At 37.6% G+C, this 26,301-nt stretch overlaps 1 protein-coding gene across 7 annotated transcripts in view; it reads right to left on the reverse strand.

Moving 5' to 3' along the window:
* Positions 1-26,301, reverse strand: part of CTNND2 (catenin delta 2) — a 641,697-nt gene that overhangs the window by 303,099 nt on the left and 312,297 nt on the right. For all 7 annotated transcript variants that reach the window (XM_040063932.2, XM_040063957.2, XM_040063974.2 and 4 more), the window contains 2 exons: positions 4,426-4,460; positions 3,817-3,933 (listed from right to left, as the gene is read on the reverse strand). In XM_040063932.2, coding sequence (XP_039919866.1) covers positions 3,817-3,933; positions 4,426-4,460 — 152 coding nt within the window. The remainder of the gene's footprint in view (positions 1-3,816; positions 3,934-4,425; positions 4,461-26,301) is intronic.

Genomic DNA, 26,301 nt, shown 5'->3' on the forward strand with positions numbered 1-26,301 from the left:
TCTCCATTCAGATGAAGTTTCTGGCATAATTCTGGAAGTTTCCTGACTTTCTGTCTGTCGGTTGTACCTGGAAGCACATGGTTTGAGGAAGACAGCTTACATTGAGTTGGGACAGAAAAAAGAGGTGGGCAACGGTGCAGGAGTTCTCCTTGGTTGCATATAACCTTGTCCAGGGTTAGTTCCACCACAGAAAGCTTGCACGAGAGCTTGCAGCATTTATGAATCTGCCTGTCTGATAATTATTTCTTTAAAACCAGCGATCACTATGCTTTCATTTCACCAAATTAATAAGTTTTATATACTTCAGGTTTTTTACATTTGCTGATTCAAAGTCAGTAAAGATAATTAGTGAGCATCTCTATTAGCAATACAGAGCCCCTCCTGTGTAAGTCCCTTTCATGTGACTTGTCCCATTAGCCTTTTAATCATGGTTTTTATTTGCTACTGAAGGAATAGCACATGTGAAGTGATGTTTGGGGTTTAGAATATTATAACAGCTGACTGCTATGTGATGACTTTTTAAAACTAAGTCTGAGAAAATCGAGTGTGTGAAACCAAATTGTAAAGATTCTGAGTAGAGACACGCTAATCCTCTACAAAGGCAGGGCTACTGATAGATTAAGTCATTAGACTAGATGCACACAGTTCAGAACAGGAAGCTGTGGTCACATCACCGGGCAGGCTTTCATATGATGATTTTTAAAAATCTGCTTCAAATGCATGGCAGGCAGGAAATGCTCTCCTCAGTCAGTCTTGTTACTTAAAATACAGCTTAGCAGTCAAACTGCAGAGAAGTAAACATAACTAAAATTGTCAAATTGGGAGCTCAAAAGTTAGAAAATGCTAGACTAAGTTTCCTTTTCTGAGTCATCGCTCTTCCTCTCCTTCCTTGCCTTATGGCCAGTGCACACAATCCAAAATGGTTCACTGTTTTCACCGCATCACATCACGTCTCCATTGAAAAATGTTCAATACGAAGAAGAAAAAAACCAGCAACCTGGAGGATAATTCTATAGCACTCAACATTTACTTCATACATCACAAATGGTGATTTTTGGAATACCTGTAAAGTAAGACATTTATATAGATCTCATTTCCTACTTTGAGATTGAAAGGATTAAGAACTGAAGTGTGTAGGAAACACAAATACTGTGTTTGAGACATTTCAGAGGGGGCTTTAAACTTCCTTTTTGTATCATGCTTCAAATATTTGAGACCGTGCTCCCACAGTGTTCTGTTACAACTGTTTTGTTTGGAGTACACCAAACTAGGAACACCTAAAACTATGTATCAATAGAAAATACTTTGAATGATTTCACAACTATAACATGAAAACTTTAAGACACAAAGGAGGGACACAATAAAATTTTAAGTAAATACGAGACTTGTTTTCATTGTGTATGTGTGTCCTACTCATTGCTTAAAGAAGTCAGAAACACTCTCCCTTCTAGTGTGCTGTTGCAATTTGAGCCTCAACTTGAGGTAAATGAGGCATGGACAGAAAATGTACAAAATAGGCCATGACAATGATTGTTTTCTAATGCATTCATAAGAAATTCAAATTATGCCGTACAGACAATCTTTTGTACTTTTGACTTTTAAAACACAGTAACATTTTACCTCTGATGTGTTTGTAACATTTTACTTGAAACTCATAAAAGACCCCTAAACCAGAAAAAAAATCCAGTATATGACATCCTAATTGTATTTATGAGTGATTAGAAGAGCTGCAACTGTTAACTTTGACATATAGATCTGCTTTGTAATTAAACCTATAAATGGCAAATAGCAATCTAGTTTTATTACAAGCTGAGCCCAGAGCAGAGGAATAAGGGCACTGTGACAAAAGGGTTTACAAATATTTCCTGACAACGCAGAAGATCAAGCTTGTAGCCTTGTGGGGAAGCCTGCTCCCTTGTCAGCACATGCATCTGACTGTTCTCTCCAAACCTGTGTTTCTTAGGGACAGTTACTGTCCTGTCCATAATGACACCACTTTTTTTTCCTTGGCTGTCATTCTCATCACCCTGTTGTTCCTTCTCTTTGCATCTTACTCTTGCTCCCACAAACAAATCATCCAGCCAAGCAAATTCAAGCTTTCAACATTCTGTATGGACCTCCTGCTTCAACAAATCTTGGTTCCTCTCTTGATGATCCTCTACAAATTCATCTCTCATGCTCATCTTCTCCATCACTGTTTTCCATTTGCCCATATTCTCTATTCTCGTTTCTACCTGCATTCCTATTTGTGTTTTAGCTTATCGTGATACTCACCAGAAACTTCTTTAGTATTAGTTTTCTTCATGTACACAGACTTCATTCCATGTACTATCTTCATCTTTCTCCACCATTTTTTTTCTCAGTTTCCATCTCTTAAGACAGTTTCTGTCAGTTTTCCATGCAAGTGGCTCCACTCTGCTGTCAATCTCCTCCATCTACCCAGTTTCATTTTTCTATCATAGAATCACATTTTGAAGGCAATCCTTATCATGTTAGTCTGTTTTGTTTCTCCTCACCCCCAAATGAAGAAATAAACAAGGGCTTACATTGTTTCACCATGTCTCCCCCATTTTGTTTTGATCAAGCAACATTTTAACAGGTGTCAATCATACAGAATGTGTTCAGATTAAGCAAAACCATAACAAAAGTGTTAGTGACACTGTTGGCCCAGAAATCTTGTGCACATGAAAAATGAAAAATTTTCTATTGTCCCAAGACTGTCAACTTGAATTTGAAAGCAAGCCTTTTTTTTTAAATAATGAAAAATGTTTTGACAAAGAAAAATTCCGCATCCAATGTGCAATGTCTTCCTTTTGTCACCTGATGATCACGTTCTGGTGACCTGTCATTGCTAGAGATGCTTTGCGGAAGGTGGTCATCAGTTCATCAGCCTTTTCAGATGAAGGGGAGATCATCCCCTTTGATATCAAGAAACCTGAATTTGGGCAGCCACCTCCAAAGATATGACTTCATCAGAAGGTACTGGGTAGCAGGGATCAAGTGAGCAAGAGGGAAGGAAATGCAGAGGAATACTAAAAAAAAAGCCAAGCCAATGTCAGAAGCTGCAGTGGCAGGGAAGTGAATGTGGGTATATATTGTGGCAGAAGGGGACAGAATAGGAGATAGGAGCCTGAGGAAAAAGAAAGGAAACTTTTCTTCATCTAGTGCTACATCTGATAACAGACCAGTTAACATACTGGAAAACAGTCTCAGTGTGACTCATGAGCACTACTGTTGGTAGACATCTGCTCTGCAAACACATTGAGTGGCATGTCCCTTGTTCACTTTTGCTGTTGTTTAGCCTTGATTCACTTCCCCAGTGGCTGGTTCTAGCCAACAATCCATCCACTCACTGCGCAGTTCTGCAAACAGAATGGCTGCTAAGTGACCAGTGAGCCAGCCTTGGAGAAAAGACTTCCCCTTTCTTGCTACAGCTGCCATTCTGTGCATCATCTTTAAGTTCACTTATTTCTGCATATGAATTCCAGAAGAAAAATTTTGTAAGGAGTTACCAGCTACCTGACCAAGTGGTTACAATTAGACATCAGACTTCTTCACAGCCACCCAGTATGTTTCATTTTATTACCTTTGGATAGTGAAAAATTGCTGTTTGAATGTTGTTTTTATGGTGGTGATGCTGAAGTTTTGTAATATGACCTTATAGTATAGTACAGCTACATTGCAATTAGAAAATATTTTCCTTAAAATATATTTCATATGTTTTTCCTCCAAAAAACTAGGAGCACTTAAAGACATGCATTCAGTTTTAAAGCACAAAATTTTGGGTTTTAGAAAACATTATTTCTAGCAACTTACTTTCACTGGCTGAATAGTCCTGTGGATCAAGTATCCCTGATTCCTGCAGCGATCTAATACAGGAGTCCACCAGCTCCAGGCCAGTGGTGAGTTCATCTTCTATATCCTTCTGACCATCTGCAATGAAATTAACAACATAAAAATGTAAAAGGAGGGCAGAAAGATAAAGCCATATACAAGACAAAAGCTAAAACCAGTTATATGTGACTAAGCATACACAGCTGATGAAGAAATGGAGGCTCCACATTCCCAGGATGCTGGCCATACCGAAAATTGTGCTATGCTTTGTAAGTGCGGCCTTAGGTTAATAAAAGCAAAATGAGAATATTTAGGTCTAGTAGTAAAAAAAGGCCAGAGACACATTTAGCAATGGCCCCTCTCAAAACTCTACATTCTTTTCAGTGTACTTTTTGTCAACCCTAACAACTCTTGCCAAATCTTGTCACTTTTTAAGGAGGGTTTTCACACACTAGCAATGAGAAGAACCACACAAAAACCCCAACAAAAACCTCCACATATATCAATGTGCTTTTCCCCTCCATCTATAGGTAAAAATGATCCTTCTGGGAGAGAATATAACTAATATATCCATGTAGATAAGTACATTACCTTGTGTTTGCCAGTGAAACTGCTCTTCTGTTGAACTGGAAAGAGAAAGAAAAAAGTGATCATTTTTAATTAAATTGTTCTGTAGTGTGCATGAATATTCAGATATAAATCTATTCTGAAGGAACTGGTTGAAGAGAAGAACACACTTAAGAATAAAAAACCATATTTAGAATGTATAATTTATATACATATATATATTTAATTAATGACTTGTACAACATTCATTCAGCTGGAGGGAAGCATCTTTATTTCTTTATCAAGTAATTTGAATCATACATATAGAAATTGGCCTCTTGGTCTTGATATACAAACCGCACATCAGCATTTTTCAACCTTTCTGAATCCTTCCATTTGTCTGGTTCTCCATGTTTATCGAGAAAATTATAAATTGCTTTCTCAAGTGAATAGTTACATGTGATTTCTGAAAGAAATTACGAGTATGATTCCTGGTTCTACTGATCACTATGTGCATTTTTATATTATTCAAATGTGCAGCTAAGTTAATTCAATTGGCCTACACAGGAAAGTAAATTTAGATGTGTTTGTGCTTCTATGTACAAGCACTTAAGTAACAGAAGGTCTTAATTTTAAAATAATGAGCATGCACACAAGAGGATGGATTAGGTAGGGTATTTTTTTTTTCCCAATAAAATGAAAGATACATTCAAATCAATGATAAAATGAATTGTATATTCAATTAGGCAATGATTACATTTTCCTCCAAGGCATATTCTGTTTATGCTTCAGTATTTGTCTTTCTCACATGACTGGAATACAAAAAATATTAAAGTCCCTCAGAACTAACCATTCTTTTGATAACAGTGAACTTATTACACTTATGACTGAAAGATTTTTCTGTACATTTTTATAAGATACTTATAGGAGAGGACAACATTATCTGTTGCAGCCATAAGTTAAAAAAAAAAAACAAACCAAAAAACAAAACCAAAGACTGAAATGATTTTAACTTTTCAAACAATCATATTTATTTCTTTTTTCTTTGTTTATTTTCTGATGTTGAGATAAAATGCTCTTTTGGATGAGTAAATGGATAAAAATCTCTAATTATTTTCCCTTTTCTCAGCAGATGCCGGATCACTTGTGAATATGTCAGTTTATCTCCTAGTATCTAGGTTCTGAACAATAGTAATGTAAATGAAATTAAATGCTACCTTGTTGAGGTCTATTTTTTTAGTAAAGAACTTGTGTCAATTATTTGCCAGATTTGATAGTGTTAAAAAAAGAGAAAAATAATACTTGTCAAACTTACAAAAGAAAAAGCTCCAAAAGGACTTTTCATTTCTACCTGGCATCATAAATGTTAATCTGGCAAGTTCAAATCTATACATCATCAGAAATTTCCTAGTATCTACAGTCTGTGGTTTATATTGACTCACTGAAGTGAGATGTCATAGATTAAGAAGCCAGTCCTTTGATGAGATAATGAACTATAATTCTTGCATTCAAGTCCACTGAAATTAACAATATTGAAGAGAAATCTTGCCAGAGTCCTCGGACAAACAAAAATAACTGCAAAGTGTTGAACTGGATGAAACTACCTTTTGAAATTAAGTGGTGACTAGGGACACTGACTCCTTGAAATAACACTTTTCCCAGTTTTACATTCCTTTTTTCTGATTTTCAGATTTACTGAATAATTGCAGTTTCATCTGATACACTGGGACTTGATTTCTTTCTGTAATTAGCACAATCCATAATAAGTAATGTACTACTTTCCACTCTAGAGTCCCTCTTCCAGTATCCAGATTTCTATGTGATAGATATCACCTCACCAGCCAGAAAAAAATGTAGTATCTCAGGTAGTATTCTTGCTGACAGAATGAATTACTAGATGTTGTTGGCAAGAACATGATGATGTAAAAGCCTATGCCACCTCATCCAAATAAGTTAGAGAAGAAAATCAAGTCGTGTATAAAGAGTGAATTACCACTTCCAGGAATTCCAGTTTAACCCTTTTTAAGTAGCAAACTTGTACAAAATGTAATAAAGGTCATTATGTTCAGTGAATCACTTGTGGCTGATTAGTAGTAATCCCCAATATCACTTGTCTGGCTTAGAAACACTGTACTGTATCCATATTAATCTCAGGATCACAATGAATTTTCACTACATTTTGACTTTTCCAATTTTAGTCACGCTTCTCCTCACCACCACTGTAATGGTCTTTCAATAAATAATGCAGCTCTTAGAGTCATGATTGCAGATCCACCATCAGAATTTTTATCCTAATGCTGCCTTCTTATTCAACATGTGGAACGTGAACCAGGGGCTGCTCAGGGCAGTGGTGAGACCCCATCCATGGAAGTATTTAAAACGTGTATTTTTAATTAATGACAACAATAACTGTACAACATACATTCAGCTGGAGGGAAGCATGGGACACCTGGGGACATGGTTTAGTGGTGGGCTTGGCAGTGCTGGGTTAATGCTTGGACTCGATGGTCATAAAGGTCTTTTCCAACCTAAAAGATTCTATGATTTTCTATTGAAGTTGTATTTGCTCCTACAAATATATCAGTATATTCTGGTATGGAAAGAGTGCTGCTTCCCTTAGTTAAATTCATGCTCTTTAGCTTTTTAACAATACAGTATAGTTGGATATTGAAGCTGCCATTTCTTGGTTGCAAACCAATGCCAGAGCCTTGCAAACAAACATTTAAAGGGTTTCCCTAGAAAACTTTTTTAGAATTTACTATAGTTTTAATTGAGATACTCTTTATTTTTCCTTTTCCCCTTTTTGTAACTAAGCTTCCCCTGCTTTAGGCCTGAAAAAAATTCCTGAGTGAAGCAACCTGACCTGTTTGTGCAGGAAGCCTTTAGGCTGTCACACAACTGTGCCAAATCTGCTTGAGTGAATAAAAGGGCATGCTTTTTTGTCCTTTTCTTTCAGGTGTTTCCCAGCTTCACAAGAGATCAGTATAATTGACTGTATAGTTACATCAAATACATGAAAAGACAAAAAACCAATAATTAACAGAATTATTGTTCCAATAAAATTTTCAGCATTTTCGGCAAAACCTATTTTTGCTTCATTTTTTTCTTCTAAAGAAAAATGCATTAGCAACCACGTTTCTGCATATTTTTGTGTCTCATTATATCTTTAACTGAGGAAGATGAGCAACAAAATTCTTCATCAAGTTGTTCTGAACTATGGTAACCTGAGCCCACCTTAAGAGTTTGAGGAAGGGGTTTTAACCAGAACTAGATTAGTATAGCATTAGAAAATCATAGCATAAAATATCACTGAGCTGAGAACTCAAGATGAAGAATAAATGTTATTTATTTATTTATTCTTCTTTTATTTTTGGTAGTCATTGCATCCGGTATACCCTTCAAATGTTCTAGGTACAAGCAAGACTACTGTTCTACTTAATTCTACCTGACTTACAGAAAGAATCCTCCATCACTATTCAACTATGCAAAACTTGATTCTTTTATGCTTATATTGTCTTAGGAAACTTCAATGTATTGAAGGAAAATCACAAGGAAGCCGAATAACTTAAGAATGAGAAGATAATGCTAAAACCCAAACAAATGAACAAAACACTTGACTAAACAAAAGAAGATGATGTTAATGTTTAAGCTAATGACTAATTAATTAAGCTAACCTATCTTCTGTAAGGATGCACTACACTGTGCTTAATGCTTTACCTTTAATAACTGTCTAGGAAAGGAGCTATTCCAGTAAAAATTGTTTTACCTCTCTAGGCAAGAATGAGCAAAGCAAATATCCACAGAATGGTCATGTTGGTTCCAGCTGAACTCACATGTTCCCATTTCTGCATGCATGTCATAAAAGCACCGAAGGAGTAACAGCCCCTTGAATACGGAGAGGGTGAAAGGCAAATGAGCACAGCACGCTGCAGGGAGCTCATTTTGGGGAGCATCACTCCTCTGCACAGAGAGGAAGCAGCAGAAGCACAGAGCAGTGCAAAAATGCATATTTTCTACAGCTAGCTGAGGATGTCTGACTATTGCCAGTAGCTCTCTACGTCAAGTTTATCCCTTTTCAGGCACAAAGAGAAAAATCCCAGATTGACCTTCAGTTTGTCTATAAACAAGCAACAAACCAGGCCTTGGGGAGCCTTCATTTCTTCCTGTACCTCAAGTCAAGTTAAACAAGAAGTGGGTGCTCCCTCATGATGGACTTGGTAAGAATCCACCACAATAAGATGGACTCTGTGTAGACAGCCAGCACCTGCATAACAAGGTGAGTTACAGAAGACCATCAAACGCCTGCCCCAGCAATTTACGGGAGTCAAAAGCAGTTTTGGTGGTATAGAAGTGAATGGTTCATTGACACCAAAATCATGCCTTTCTGGACAACATTCACCAGCCATATTTCTATAAAGGCAACCAAAGTCCTCAAGGGAGGTAACCCCAAGGTGGGGAATGCTACTGGGTACTTTGGCAGAAGAAAAGCTGCCTGAGACATCCTCAGACTGTGTTGCTATCAGGGCCTGTAAAAACACCCAAAGATCCACTTCCAAAGCAGGTGCTGGGAAGCAGCAAGGGCACCTGGGACTCAGCTGGATGGACCACTAGAACGTGGGTGTGTGTCTGTGGCACTGGCAGCAGGGCCAATGGTGGGCAAAGGTAAGTTACACCAAAGCCTGGCCCAAGACACATTTCACACGCTACCTGGACACAGCAATACTGGCAGCATCACTTGGGTTTAGTTTTAGACATTACATGGCCTAATGTGAGACTTGGCCCACCTCAGAGGAATGCCTTGATAGGTTCAGAACCATTCAGTGCAAGAAGGTGCTCCACTTCTCTGTACACGCTTCCTCAGCAACACTATTTATTATGCAGCCTGCAGAAATTCATTGTTTTTATCCCATGCACCAAAATACATCAGTGCACATGCACAGCAGGCCAAAGCAGTTGGTTGTTCATTGTCTTGCTGCTCCCCAGAAGAACACCAGAGCAAAGACACACTTCTTGCTGGGAAGGGATGTAGGTTTTCTTCCATTCACTGTTTCTGGCACACTCCTTGCTTTATCACTTAGCCTGCATACAGGCTGCCTGGGCAAATTCACACTTTTGTATTCCTCTAATTATCCAAGAAATGTTTGTGTGCCTCTCCTTTGTGTGCAGTCATTCAGTTTGTAGTTGTCACTCATTTTTTGAGAAAGCGATATAGCTATCTGCTACACCAAAATATTTTTATTGTTTTCTAAAACAATTAATGAAATTATATGTAATATTACTGTAGAAAAGCTATGAAAGGATTTTACAAGGAGCTATATCAGCACATGATCTTTTAAATTATTTTTCTACAATGGAGCTACACAAACATTGCTGTATGTAATTACAGGCAGATACTGATTTTTAATTCTTTTACTGATGGCTGCTCTCTTGTACCTTGGAAATTTCAAACTGACTTTTAAAATGATGACAAAATTCTTAGCTGTAGATGCCAGAAAACCATTCAGATGGTTAATTCCCACCTTTATTAGAACAGCCTCACTTTAAGTTCCTGCAGGGAAAGAAAACTCTATTTTTTTTCCCAGAAAAGTTATAGTTATTCCCCAGGTTTTACAAAATCAATAGCAGAACTTTGTGGCTGTGCTGTGAAAGTTCTGTACTTCTTTCCAATGATGCAAGGAAATATTTGCAGCCAAATTTCCAAACAGGCCTCAAAAAATCAGTGCTTTCCTCTGCATTTAATACTTGCAGAAATTCGCAGACATGATCTTCCCTTAAAAACAAGTTTTAAACTGCTCCATTCCTACTTATGTTCAATTTCCCTATGCTGATTGTGTTTAAAAAAATGGTTTGTTTCTTCTTGTTTAAATGTGATTAAAAGTTCAGGTTCTACGCCACTAATAACACTGTTCAAGTACATAGCATGCATAGAAAGACACCAGCAGCCTTGCATTCCGCACAGTGCACTGCTTACGGGCTTGCAAAGCAGGAGCCAGAGGCTGTTATTTAATGGACAAAGCATAACACAACCTGTTTTTCTGTCATTTTTGACCATCACTCCTGAAATGGTCTACTAGACCATCAATCATAGTAAATTTTATTTTGTTACTGAATTAATTTCACACAGACCAAACCCCCAAAACCCATTTACTTCAGTTTTGAATGAACTTGGTCACCTAGGGAGAGAAGACTTGCTACTTCACTTGCAACCAGGCAGTTTCCTTTAGCTTCAGTTCTGCAGTTACTGGCATGACAGTGAACACAGAATTCTTTCTGAGTGGAAGCCTTGGAGGCTCTGCTGTTCCAGTGAGAAGAATTTAGAGGGAAATATGTACTTTGTGTATTTATTTAAGTTTAAACTTGGACACAATAACAACATTAGGGAAACAAGTACCGTGTGGTTTGCCTGTTCTCACTCTTCCCTTGATGTGCCTTTCATGCCTTTATGCATTCCAGACAGGATACTGGGCTAGACAGACCCCAGTTCTGAATCAATACAACCACTCTTTTGTTTTTATTTAGAGAAGGCAAAATCAAACCAAATTACTTAATTTTGTAATTTCCCATTATTAATTAATTAAGAAAAAGAATGATGGTTCACAAAAAGAAGGAATTATCTCAAGGCTAGATTTCTGCTAATATTGTTAGTTCTTCTGGTTTGCTTCAAACCTATTTTTATTTATTTGAGAAAAGAGCTCATTTCCCAAACTGAACACAGCTACACAGGAGCACATTTAGAAGATAATAGAATTAGAGTATTTCAATTGCAAGGGACCTACAGTGACAATTAAGTCCAAATACCTGACCACTCCAGGGATGACTGAAGGTTATACAGCAGGTTATTAGGGTCATTGTACAAATGCCTCTTAAACACTGCCAGGTTTGGGGACTCAACCACCTCTCTAGGAGCCTGCTCCAGTGTTTCCCCACTCCCTTGGTAAAGAAATACTTCTTCATGTCCAGTCTGAACATCCCCTGACACAGCTTTCAACTGTTCCCAGGTGTGTCCTGTCTCTGGATCCCAGGGAGAAGAGCTCAGCTCTTCCCTCTCTCCTTCACCACCTGAGCTGCAGAGCAATCTTAAATTTTAAATTCTGCCGCTTCTACACAGCAGAACAGTTTAGATAGCAGTGTACTGTGATATTCTTTCAGTCCCAATGGTGGCATTTGGATCTGATTCAAACCAAACAAGCATCTAAAATAGAATCAAAAATGGCAAATTAGAGAAATCAATAGTGGAAAGATAGAATCATCTCTGCCCTAAGGCAACAGAGCAGTCTGGTGCCTAAATCACACCACAGGCTATCAGTACCCATAAAACTGTGCTCTTCAAGCATGCCCTATTGACACCTACAAAAAGTAGGATAGTGGTTGCCATGCTTTAAAGAAAACAGTGCAATGCCCTAAAAGTGAGACCTAGTTTCTTTATTCCCTCCTCCCTCTTATTCCAAAAGTTAAGCTATTAAAGCCCTTGTGCACGAAGTGATGGAACTAGTTGTAATATTTTGTGAGAAATCCAAGCAGTGACTAAGTTCAAAGTAACCACTGGGCTATTCCCTGTCTTTCCTATTGAAACCTCTATTCTGTATAGAAAACAATACATTATTTTAGTTAAGAAGTTCCATTATAAAACATGCCACAACAGCTACATTTTCTTCACAGCAAGTTTTGAAAGATGCCTTCAGGGAAAGTGTGCAGACAGTAGCATTGAGGGAAGGTTATGTCCCAGTGGAGCAGAAAAAGGTACTGAAGACCGAGGAGTGAGAGTGAATTTCTTGTAAGGTGTCTTAAACAACCTGTCTTTTGATGCTGGGTAAGAAACATTCAGTGACTATGAGACTGATTCTTTTCTGAGGCACATAGTTCCCTATGCATTGTATGAGCACTGTGGTTTGGGTGTTACACCATGGATACGTGGAGACAGTCACATAAAAATAAGAATTAAAACATACTTTTTCAGTATATTTTTGGTTCTGGTCTTTGGTAGCATAACATTCATATCCAAATAAATAAGGTGTAATATAAATGAAATTCCTTTAAGGAAAACCACTTCTGTAAATGAAGATATTGCAACGTTGGTTTTTTTTTTTTTTTTTTTTTCCTAGGGACAGCTAACTGTTAGAGCAGGTAAAAAACTCCAGCTCTAGTAACATAAAGCTCCTCATCTTCTCAATACCAACGAACTGGACAAGGATATCCCTTCTGCAGAAGAGTTAATCCTTTACAGGAAGATCGAGCAAAGAGCATCATGCTGACCATTATTTGGTACATTATGTAAAGTATAATCACACTTTATTGACTACTTCAAACTACAATATTTGTTCTGTGTTGTCCTTGGTAAATAATAGAAAGGGATTTTCTCTATATTTTTAGGGGATGATTCATTTTAAATTCAGCACTTCCTTAGGGAAATAATGCAGACAGAAGCCAGACGGCCTCTACCTTGAAGAAAGTGTATTTCCAAGCAGGAAATTCCCAATACACACATGCACAAAGCCTGTCACTGTGTGAAATCACACATCACGGCCCTTCCCAGTTCTTCTCCCTTACAGCCTTTTCACATTAGCTTCACTCAGCTGCTTCCAAGAAACCTTCCTTCACAGGGATCCTCACCTCTCACTGCACCTCTTTCGTTGTAAACAAGTCTTTCCTTTTCTCTGCATTCCTTTTCCCCTCTACAGAAGAAAATACAGAACCAGGATGTTTCTTCTTTTTATTTAGCTACTTCCCTTCCTGCAGCTTATGCCTGTAGGAGCCAAGAAGCAAACTCCTACTGTGCTTCCACAGTGGTGAGAAGGCTCCTGTAACTAAGAAAGAACAGTCTCAATGTCAATACATTGTCTGAATTTGGCACTGAAGAGACTGCATGGCGGTCATCTACACCTTACAGGTTGTCTTTTGTTTCCATATTCTCCACCAGATGTGTGGACATGAAACACTCCCGTAAAACAGAAGCAGATTCTGCAGGAAGCAGGAAAGATTTTGTTGATCTTTGTTTCAGGAAAATTTGGCAGCGGTCCCCACTTAAAGCTGGGCTACTTTCAAGGTGCTGTCCTGGACATAATGTAGCAAGGCACATGGGAGACTGTCAGTATTCTGCTGTTCAGAATTCGTGCAGGTAATTATCTTCTTTTAATAGAGAAAATTAAGACATAGAAGGTGAAATTAGAAGAGTTTGGTGGATTTAGATGAAAGAATTGAAGTCTGAAAAGGGAGAACAACTGGCTTTTATAATTTAGCAAGGCTCAAGAATGGGACAAAAATAGTCACAGGAAGCACACATGGGACAAGGACAAACAAGTTCAAGCTGGTCACTGAAACTTTTGCTGGAATTTTAAAAAAAGGTATTAAAACATCATGGAAGCAGCCAATCCCATGCAATTTGAGTTGAGGTGCCAAAATTATACTCATTCTGCTCTTAGAAGGTTGGTTGGTAAGTTTATCAGAAAGAGCTGATGTTAGTTCCAGCTTCAAGGAACTGGAAGACAGCCCAGGATGGTCCCCCCAGTTCTGTATTTGAAATAACCTTAATGTGTGATGCTGGCAAATTGATGATTGTTACAGAGTAGTATCCACACAACTGCATAAAATAATAAGTGATACCACCAGAAACACCAGGCAATAGAGTTTTCTAGAAGCAGCCAGTACCAAGAATAATGTCTGTAAGAACGGATGAGTGCTACATTTACATTTCAGTGGATAAAGGCAACAGAAAACTACTTTCCAACCTAAAATGTTCGATGAATGCAAAGGTGATTGTGTCTGTTAGGCAGGTTACAAGTGACTGGATCAACCCATGAAAAATTGCTATTGATTTACGATTTTAACTATAGGAGTGAAAGTTCTTATTTGTAAACTGTCTGTTTGTATACAGAGTTGACAAATTATCGAAGTAACTAAAATGGCACATGGTAATAACAGCTATTTAGCTATATGGATAACCTTTAATCACACATTTATTACTGAAAATTACTAAAACTATATTAATGCAAACTGACAAAAAGTAAATGTAACCTTTAGACAGACTGGGAGCATTGCTGTAAGCAGAGACTTTTTATTCTGGCTTTTTCCACCACTAAGGTGCAGAGGGGAAAATGAGAATTAGTTCCTTATGAAAAGAGTATTTCTTCCATTATTCATTGCCTACCTGAAGAAATACAACACAGGAGACATGACACAAGTAAAACCAGGTTCACAGGTCAGACATTTAGCAAAGGCAGATGTAAGAAATATACTGTGTTTTTAAAAATTATATACAGGCATTATAAAGAATAATCCTAAAGAGTAAAAGGATATTTTTTTAGAATTAAGAAGAAAATATCTTAAAGATATCATACTAGTGATGCTGAAACAAATAGTATTTTCAATCATCTCTGTTCTTAGAAGAATATTATGATATAAAATGTTGTAAAAGTTACTAGACAGCTAAACCAATCCTTTGAAATTTTGTTTTGTTAATAAAAGAATGAAATCACAATTCTACTTATATATTCTTTACATCCAGAACATGAAGCCTCACAAGATATTTACATACTGAATCTTTTAATTTCATATATAATCTACACACTTCAATATTGAATTATTTCTGTTGCAATTACTTTGCAACAGAACTTTATGTCCTGGTCCAGTCCCAGAGGTCTATCAACCAGGTAAACCATGAAGGGATGTACCGGCAGCCAGAGTTAGACTAGAACTCTGATCATATCCGAAAACAAGTGCTCAGTTCACTTTGAATTTCTACACACACCTTCTTTGTTCTTTTTTGGCTTTTCTATAACCCCACTATTGCTCACTGTCTGCATATTGAGGCAAGTACCAAATTCCCCTCTGCACCTATCACCATGCAGCTGATCTTGCTACAGCTGAATTGCAGACTTCTTCCTAATGCTTGGGGCCTGTTTTGGGCAATCTTATAATACTCATGAAAAACAAAAGCATACCCCTGAATTTCGTATTATTGTTCTGTTAGGCTACCAAAAAGACCATCTTTCTCTCCACAAAATGGGGAGACCAAAGCTGAGAATAAATTGGACAAGTAGGGAAAGCTGTCTGTTACTTATTTATTGCAAATTTTTCCAATGCAAATGTGGCAAATACTAGAGAAGTGACTTCACAAATATTACAGGTTCTCACGCTGCATTGAAAAAAAAAATGCAGGAGGTTTAGCTATATGCTTTTATCCCTTGTAAATATTTAAGAGACTGATTAGTCTGTCACTTTTGGTAGCACTGAGTTAATATCTAAGAACCTTTTAATAAAAGAATTCATCTGCTGAGATGGCTTGTTTGATTTAAAAGAAAAAAAAAAAAAAATCTACCTACTGCAGCCCTCAAAGCACTCCAAATTTGAAAGTTGTAACACTTTAAAGTATTGAGACAGGGCAGTGATTCTCATCCTGTGCACGGGACTGTCTAGTACTTCCTGTAAAGTCTGCAAAATTATGCAGAAAAATGTTAAACTGCATTTGGTTAAATAAAAGCACTAATTTTCTCTGCTGACTCTGCTGAAACAGCAGACAAGGGAAATGAAACCCAGACCTTAAGTAACTAGCTGAGCTTTACATTGGCGGATACAATTCTTTGAAAGTCCTTTATTTTGGTGAAAAGATTACCGAACCATAAGAAAATTGAGTTCTTAGTTGCCTATGCAAATCCCTCTCTAGGATGCCTCAACATTACTTGTTCAAAACAATTAATTAAAGTTCTTTTCCATGCCTGGTAGATCCAGAATCCAGTTAGTTTTCACTAAAGCTCATGCCACTAAGTAATATTTTCCTCTTCGTGCCCATCTAAATCACCATGTTCCATGTTCAGAAATATTACATATACATAAAAGTCACCAGCTTTGCATTTATTTTAGCTTTCTTTTCTCTAATTACACTAAATGAAATTTCAAGGGGTTCTCAACAGAATTATGCCATCATTCACCAACTCTCTCAACTTCTTTCTCTTTGAATATCTTAATCTAGGCTTAAAAGTTGATTGTAAAATTGAGATTTTATATTACTTGTTCAGTGCATCTTGGAAATAGTCCAATCAAAAAGCTAAATCTGTTCTCACTGCAAAACAGAGCTAATATGAAAAGCAAGGAAACCGATTTATTTTTTTTTCTCCCTGGATATGAATCACATAAAATCTGTTCTAGACCTCACAAATTAATTTTTCACAGTACATAAATGCTAAAGCTCAGAGTTGAAAACAATAATTTTGTTTAAGCAACGAGTTTTGTGGCCATTTTGAGGAAGAACAGTATTTGCAAGTTAGCTTCAGGGCTGTCAGTGTCAAGAGCAGAGACAGATTTTTTACTGCCTGTCATGTAGCAAAACCTCTGCTCAAAGCCAGATCAATGAGTGCTGGCTGGCAGGTGTTCCTCGCCTTCAATTGTTAAAAATTGTATCCAGATCCTAATGTGTTTTTTCTGTTTTAAAAAACAATGAGTAAGCAAAAAGTTTATAAAGAAAACATGAAAAGACCCACTGATAAACAAAATTCTAAGAATCTCAATTTCAACTATTTCTTGTGTTAAGAAATATAGTTCCAGACAACCCTGTGCATGACACCTGGATAGTTTTGACTTCAAAACAAAATAGCTTTGCTGTTAGGGTGGACTGGAATAGAAGTGACCTGTACAGAGAAAAACATTATATCTGGCCTGTTCTCATCAAGAATGATGTTCTACTCAGATAATGGTAAGGAGAATTTGAATAATAAGGTATACTCTATGTCCCATGATGAACTATATCATGTCTAATCCATAAGTGAAATAAGCAGACATAATCATACATTTTGTTAATCCATCAAGCTGGAAGGCAATTTCTAAACAGACATTACAAAGTGTCACACCTATTTAAGAAAGGAGGGAAAAAACTCAAAACTAACTACTCCAGCCTAGGCTGGCTTCCAAAGTTAAAAATGTGCAAATAATTCAAAAGGAAAATAAGTAAATGCACTTGATTTTATTAAGGTTTCACAGAACACAATTTCTTTCACAGAGTAAAAAAAAGAAAAAAAAAACCAAAAAACCCAAGGAAAAGTAGATCTAATACATCTGGAATCCCACTGGGTATTTAACCCATTATCAGATGACGCTGCCAAGTTAATAGCTTCAAAAAGAAAGTAGGAAACAGTACAAGAATTGAACACTGTGCATAAAAAGAGCCAGACAAGAGACAACTGGCAGTGTTAAACTGAAGCTGAGCAAGAGAGCCACCACCCAGCATTTCCCAAAAGTCAGTTTTGGGGGAAAACAGTTTTCCTCAAAAGTATACAAGACATTTCAGGCAGTTTGAAAATGAGGCAAGATCAGTACCTGAAATATATTAAAGCAGTCCTTTAGTATCAGATAAGACTGGACTTCCTGACCTCTGTCTAAAACAAAATACTACTAAAAATTGCATGTGAAATGTCCGTGGTACACACTAATAGAGGCCAAAATTTTCTATCCTATTTTTGTAAAGTCACTGTTTTCACCACTGAAGATGAGAAAAATTTGAAAACATTTTATTCTGCAGCAATATGAGCCCATACCACCTTTAAAATTTCCATATTACAGGTAAAGACTGCCTTCTCAAGATTGACATGTGCTATGAAGTCCTCTTTACAAGAGCAGAAGCGCTTTCAAGAAGTATTACATAATTACAATACAAACATGCACAAGGACCCAGGTTGCACTCCCTCACCGAGTGACTCGCCTGTGTGCCAGGTCACTTCCAGGCAGGTGCAGGGCACAGAGCTGGAGACACTGACAAGAGGTGACCTCGGTGTGACAGCCAGCACCCTCACCTGCCTTTGCACAGGGCCAGCTGAACTGGTGATGAGCGGAATCCAAAAACACCGAAGTGCGTGAGTGAGCATACCGTCAGTAGCAGGAGAAAAAGATCAAGGATTCCCTGGTATATCTACATGAGGAAAACCTCTCCTACGGCACATGGTGTTTGTACAAATGGTGGGTGGCCTGACTGCCTAGCTAATTCCTTCTACTCCAACCCAAAACTTTAATGTTGCTACTACCCAGCATCTGTACTCAAAGAGCTGTATTTCTGAAAACCTCTAACATGAGTTACTTTTAGATTTTTTTTTCTGTTTTCTTTTTTTCAGAATTATTATCTCCTCCTCCCATCTCCTGCCTATTAGAATAAGCATTAATGGAACTTGTGACAAGACCAAGCACACTGGAATCTCAAATACTATTTATCCAGTGAATAAATATATTTATTGCAAACAATAATCGATCCTTTTATTTCCTCCTAAGCAGGTTTTAGGTTCAGATTTCACTCAGATCAGTACGAGCTGAAGAAGATAGATTACTATGCAAGTGAGGTTGTTCACCAAATATGAGATTAAAAATGTTGGTATATGAAGCAACTTGATTCCAAGTATATGAAGCAAGTATATTTTGCACATTCCAGTACTTAGATTCGACACATAGATTTAACTCTTGTAAACCCTGCTGCTTAGAAAAAGCAGGTGGATTGTACAGAGTGCTTGGCATTACTGTCAGTGCCCTCCGAACCAGGACATCACATGTAAGAAGGTCTGGCTGCATTTAAAATCCAGTCTCAAACTGCACTGCAGACAGGAAAAAGAGAAGGTGAATGCAAGCCCCATGTTTGCTTTGAAACTGGGAAAGAGTAACCTGGAATCATTGGGACAGCAGAAACAGCAGGCCATGATACCACCTCCTCAGGTATTCAGAAACATATTTGAAAGGAAAGGATTCTTTCAACAACTTCTTCAGCCAATGGCAATGAGACATATGTGGCATCACCTGAAAACCAGCTGAAACTCGTGACCAGAAGCTGCCTTCATGACAATTCACCCTTTAGAGCTCTGACACAAAATATGGATATGACAGATAGGGCAACCTTTCTCACAGCTGCAGAAGAACAACCTGCTAAGCAAAAGCATGGCATCAGCTAAGTGAAGAGCTATCTGACATAAGATGGGCTCCTTCCCCTTTCTCCTTCAAGTCCTTTGTAAGTTTGCACTTGAGCAAAGAATAAACTCTTACTTCTGGGGGAAAAAAAAAAAATAATAAAAAAAAATTCCTTGTCAGAGTATAAATAGCCCAGGAACTTGACATAATTACTGTGTGTGGCAAATTCAGCTTTATGGGAGCAGCTGACTGCACAGTTATTCTGTAGTTTTTCACTTTCTTCCACAAGGCTCAAGCTTGTCTATTAATGCAAATAAATTTCTGACATCTGCCCCATTATTTTATGAAAGCCTTGACTACCTGAATGAGTCTGTAAGAAACTGGGCCCCCTATGATGATTTGATTACACCTACCCTGCATTCAGCCTTCTTTCTCCATATCCCCTGTTTCCCCAGTCCTATTTTACATCTCAAATGCCCCCAAGCAGGAATCTCCAATGGCCAGATTCCATATTGCTCGACTGCACTGTATGTCGCCTGTGTCTAACTTACTGTATCAGAGCCATCAGCCAAGGGTGATCAGAGCTCAGATACTCCACTATTGCCACTACACTTTCCTGAGCCTATCACACTGACTTCAAGTGCACTTCCATTTTCTTCCTACTCAGTGACAAACTGAACAAGTATAAAATCCTCTGCATGGTAGTAGCCAAATAATATTGCCTTCCTCAGGAGTACAAACTCCTCTCAACTCCTCAGGTAAACAGACTAGCCAGGGTCAGCACACCTTGGCGGTCCCACTCATGACATATGTACCAGCAGGTGCTCTATGTCTACGTGACAGCCGCACTCTTTGGCCATGGATGTCACAGGCTACCAGACACGTTAGACACTGATTTCCCCTACAAATTGGCCACGTCTATGTAGCAAGTTCTAGACATACTTACAGCAGTAAAAATACTTGAATAATTCTATAAGACTAGAATATGGCCCAATCAGCAGCTAAGAGATTTATTTTTGTTTTATTTAATTAATTTATGAAGATACCCTCACTCCTCACATCACAATGTGAATCATATTTAAAACTAATTTAACCTTATAAATATTCCAGTCATAAACATTTTTTTCCTAACCTTCTCTGACTTCCAGATTTAAATTCTATTCCACCATTTTATCAATTTTCAGCTTTAAGACTGTGAGTAATACTTTGATTTTTATACAAATGGATTACTGGATCCACAGCTGTCAGTACAATTATGGCCAAGAACTTTGTAGCCTGAACAAAACTACAGAAACATTTAAAGAGAGCCTACTTAAATGAATAACCAATAAACCAATATTCCTGGTAAAAATAATTTATTTCCAGGGAGACAGTTATTAAATATGTTTTTATTGTCCATTAAGTATGAACTTTGAAACAGTGAACTACTACGTATAGACATATGTAGAATACAGATTAGGTACTTCAGCAGTAATTTTATGATGTTATTATATCCTAAAAATTCAATGAAGCAATATGTAAAAAGACATTTAAACAGAATGAGCTATGTACCTCAGGATAAAATACAGATAACAGTAAATTTAGGAGATGTTAAATGTGTGAGGTAGAAGAGGTATATAGTGAAAACCGGAAACACGTGCTAGAGGTGTTATTTCCCTTTCAGTGAGCCAGACCCAAAATTAATATAATTGGTGCTCAAAATGGCATCAAAATGAGGCCTTGCATTTCTATAGTATTCACAACTAGACTCACCTAAGTGTCCAAGTCCAATATCCTTTACATCTGAACTGTTGTTTTGGAGCCCCTTGTGAGGCTACAGGAAATTAAGAAGTGGTCTTTTGTTGTTTGTGTGCAGCACATATATTCCCGAACATATACTGTCACTCTTCATCAATTCAAGGGAAAGACAACTGGGTGAAAATACCACATGAACTATATCAGTGTGGTCACGAGCATTTTGAGCATCATAATTTAACTGTATAGATAGCAGGAGAGAGTGCAGCCTCAGCAAGTTTAGAGACGATGCAAAATTGTGAGAAGTGTTTGAGAGACCAGGGGATTGTGTTGCCATTCAGAGATCTCAACAGACTGAAGAAATGGGATGACAGAAACCTCATGAAGTTTAACAAGGGGTTAAGAAGGGACAATCCCACTAGTGCAGGCTAGGGTCTAACCAGCTAGAAAGAATCTTTGTAGAGAAGTCCTTTTGGGTAATGAGTAGCACGTAAACCAACAGTGTGACCTTGCAGCAAAAGGTGGCCAACAGGACCCAGAGCCGTATTAAGAAAATCATTGCCAGCGAGCTGAGGGAGAGGATCCTTTCCCTCTGCTCAGCATGGGTGAGGCCACGCACTGAGCACAGTGGGCAGTTCTGGGCTCCCCAGCACATAAGATACAGAGACATGTCCAGCAAGAGGCCACAAAGATGACAACTGCATTTGAGTCTCTGCCTTGCAAGGAAAGGCTGAGAGAACTGCAAAGGCTTTAAGAAGTAAAGGCTTGGAGGGATCTTATCAATCTGTATAAGAACCTGATGGAAGGGAGCAAAGAAGAGCCAGGCCTCAGTGGTAGTGAGTGAGAGGACAAGTGGCAATGAGCCCAAACTAAGACTGAAGAAAATCCACTTAAATGTCAGGAAAATTGTTTTACAGTTATTAAGTAGAACTAGTAACTAGAGAGGTTGTGGAGCCAACTCCATTGGATGCAATCTTGAGCAACCTGCTCAAGTTGATCCTGCTTTGAGCTGGCACCAGACACTTCCGCAGGTGCCTTGTAATCTTGACTGTTCACTGGTTTTACATCAGAATGTCAAAAAGATGGAGCATATTGGGATCTCAATGTGATTTTAAAAATACTTGTCTTTTGTATAGGAACGGGAAGAAAATGAAACCATTTTCTAGATTACCTTAACACAGTGTTACCAAGATCAGATAAATTATAAACCAGAATTTAAACCCAGGCATGCTGGAAGCTGCAAAATAAATAAATTAACAAAAATGCTAAAAGATCATTGTCTTCAACCTTTACATGCAACTTTGTGGCCATGTGCCCCACAGAGAAAGTATGAACTCTCTCTGTTGAGAAAGTAAAGTGTGAACTTGCAGTGCTAATCCTTAACTGAAGTGGTTCCCATGGCTGAAGCTGAAGTCTGTCCCACACAACACGTACCTGGCTGTACATCACAAGGAATTAGTTCAAAAATAATGCACTTGCTTTTGGAATAGAAGGATGGCACCAACAGGTACAGCACCCTCTGCTTAACAACATATGCCTTCATTTTGATCTAGTCTCGAGGATGCATACAGGGGAAAAATGTCATGTCAGTTATCCTCATAAGCATCTTCCCCTGCTGTTTGCTATCAGAATCAGAGATGTAATTAAGAAAACTGTATCATTTTTCAAATTAAGTATTTTGAAGACAACCGAGACACACTTTTCAGAGAACAGAAAGTGATGTTTGTATTTGCAAAAGAAAGTACAACTACGAACAATTTTTTAGAAAGAATCTTAGCAGAACCCCACTGTCCTGGAATCTGCATTCTTTTAAGTTCCAGAACTCAAATGGATTATTGTCCCATCATCTAATAGTCAGCTGGAAGAAACTGAGATTTGATTTAAAACTGAAAAGACATCCTGAAAATAAGAAATGTTTCCAGCTCCCAAAACCTCTTGCCAGCACATATCAACTTAGCTGGATCATAAGCAAGCATCGGAAATACCACTTCTATTTTCAGAACATCATGCATCCAGGATGAGAGCTGGGTTCCTCCCACATCTAAATTGCTCAGTAAATCTTATATTTCAAGAACAGTTTCATGATAAATGTCAATTTTGTGCTAACTGCATTCTGCAAATATTTAAATTGAAATGTGTACAAAAAAAACAGACACTATTTTTTGAACTGAGGATTCACCTTGGCCAAGCAAGAAAAACATCAGCTACAGGAAAAACATGAGCTACAGGTTAGCATTCAATCCAGACTGAGTTGGGAAAAGATATTTTTGTATACCCTTAAGATGAGTTAAAAATAAAACTTTTCATGTAAGTGGAATGATTAAATATGAAGGTATGTGATACTACAAAATAATTACAGTTAGAACTTGGGAAAAAATTAATAGACAGATGGTCTCCACTTACTCTGAAAAGTTAAAAAAAAAATTATGATCATTTTAATCCCTGCACAGCAAACTATTTTTAATTTCCAGATTTTTGTGATGTATTAAAAAATAATCTGTTCAAATCAGATAGACATGGAAAATGAAAGCTTTGTCCAAATTTTCTGCCAATGCTGATTTCAGTTAAAATTATCATTATCTGACACTTGAACAATTAGTGTCACAAAAGTATGACACCAGTACTCCTTCTAATTAGAACAGGGATTGCTACTAAACAGCATCTTTTATATAAGAGTTATATCAGTATAGAAAAAAAGAATACAACTCTGAGACAAACTAGTTTATCATTCAAAATAATCAAAATATTCCATTATTGGGCTCTAAATCTCAGAACTGAATAAATATCTACCATGACTACACCTCTAAAACCGCCTGATTTTTTTATAGCTATGTTCTTTTAGTGCACTCAGCAGGGCACAGGCAGATGCCAGGATAAGGATCTCTTTTTATTGTCTAAATTGGAATCCAAATTGGAAAGGCTGCGTCCCCAGCTAGCTGGTGGCCTGTGGATTAAAATTGAGTGGGTAGTTTCAGTTCAATTTTTCCACAGACAAAACCAATAATAATTAAAGAAAGACAGCTTGGTTATCAGTCAGTGCAGCACAAGGCAGGCCTGGAGATGATCACTATCTCTATAATGTGATATCCTAACACGTATTCTTGAAAATAGGCCTAAAAATTAGTACCTGAATATTCAGAGCATTTTAGTCTTTCCTGTACATAATATCCCCTTTAGAAAGTCAATATATTTCACTTGTTTCTGGATATTTGTAATGCACTAAGAGAAATCAGAGGCACTTACAGCAAGTACCATCTATGCAAAATTCTGAGTTTGTAGCTGGATCAAATAACAAAGGGCAAAATCTGAGCAGTACACAGTAAGCATTGCTGCTAGAAAGGCATCTCTAAGAACTCTGGATAAACCTACTGAAAATGCAAATACTGACTTTCTCTCGCTTGCAAAATATTGTCAAATCATTGTGACAGTGCACGCACAGCTGTACATAAATGTTTAGTAATGATGATGGTACCCTTGCAAGAAATGAAAATAAGGATAGAATAAGTGGCTCCAGAGTTAACTTGACAGAAAAAAAAGCTTCTTCTGCAGAGATCTATAGATAGTAAATAATATAACTGGTTATTGAAAGCTATTTTATTTTTAAAATATTTGAAGGCATTTTATAGTACAATCATTATGAGAAGGCCAAAGAGAATTTTGGCTATAAAAATTCAAACTGCATAATCAAATGGAGAATAATATACATAGATGGAAGTTTCTAAATGGAAACATCATGGGAATATATTTTGAATAACATTACTTACTACCCAATGTTCCTTAAGCTCCAGCTGCAAAAATCTGCAATGTTTTTATTTAATAGCTGAGGCTATTGCATTTTACTTGCTCTACAGAACTCAGGTCTCTCCTTGTTTGTTGTTTCCTGGAGTAAATGATTAACCAAAAAAAGTTGTATTGGAAATAAATGTTTCAACAGGCAACTGGAGTGGACAGAGTATGAATCTTGTACTTCCTTATCAGCTAGAGAGAACAAACTCTGAGAAGATGCCTGAAGTGGATCAAAATTTTGAAGGGAAGGAGCCAAACTCTGCCAGCGTTCAGAAGTGTTTCCTCAAAGCTACGGAATGGTGAGATATATTCTCACTGTATGGTACATTCACAAAAGTCACAAAATTGGCACATAAAAGAAACTACATGCTGTTTGACAAAGGCAAAAGGCCATGCACGGGACAGCTAACAGTAAGCACATACAAAAGGAATGGAGCTGTTTTCTCCTGCTCCTCTCTGAATATTACATACTTTTTAATTACTCATTGTGAGTACCATATAACTTAATCGGGCTAATCACCACTGAGCGTTACAAAGTGCTGTGATCCTCTACTGTTCTTCCTTATGAGCACATTTGCCAGGAAAAATAAAAGTGATTACATATAGAGCTCCCAGCAATGTGAACTATATGCAAGCATACTTTAATTTTCATATTGTATTTTTGCTAAAACTATAATATTGGCACATGCATTATCTACAGGCTCCCGGTTCCTTAAGTGTTTTGAACAATTTCACGTAAAAATAAGAATGGCACTTCATCCTGTAAATTTGACAAAATTGTGGGGCTATTTTTCTGATGCAAGACAAAAGAATTTAATTGAAAAAGGAGAACAAAAAAGTCTTAGCTTTATTATGAAAGACTGTAACGACTGTTAATGTCGAATACAGCATCACTCACCAGACTTGGCAAAGACATGCAAATCTTTGCATTTACTGTTTGAGGGGATCATTCACCCTATCAGCAGGCTCCCAGAGGAGTTCCTGTATCCTTTCATCTCTAGATCTTACACTGTGTGGTAATCCAAACCATATGGCTCCTACCTACATCTCCTCAGCTGAACTCCTGAACGGGGCAGTCAAGTAAGGAGAGCCTGCTTAGGTCTGTGAGCCCTGCACAACTGATTCTCAAGGGTAGCTCAGCCACCAGTGAACACTACTACAGGTGGTAGGAACTGCTGAACTCACTGCTGTCTCTCTGTCAAGCCTGGTGTAGAAAGTATGCTCTTGAGATACTATGTCTGTTGGTTAAAAAATAAAAAAAAAAAATGAAAAAAGGCAAGAGGCAAGCTGTCCCCTTTCCCCTAAGAACTGGATACTGTCACAAACATTTTGAGCATCCTGCACACCTGCAGGCATATTAAAAGCTACAGAAACAGATTTGTCTCAGCTGAAAAGTAATCTTGACATTGCTCTGATTCAAACGTGAGAATCTAATATATTACACAGTCCAAACTACTTAATGATTTGAATAATGGAAAAGAGAATATTGTGGGTTTTTAATGGAAACAAAAATTTAGTACAGAAACCCCT

This window comes from Hirundo rustica, chromosome 1 (genome assembly GCF_015227805.2).
Source record: "Hirundo rustica isolate bHirRus1 chromosome 1, bHirRus1.pri.v3, whole genome shotgun sequence".
Classification (NCBI taxonomy): Eukaryota; Metazoa; Chordata; class Aves; order Passeriformes; family Hirundinidae; genus Hirundo; species Hirundo rustica.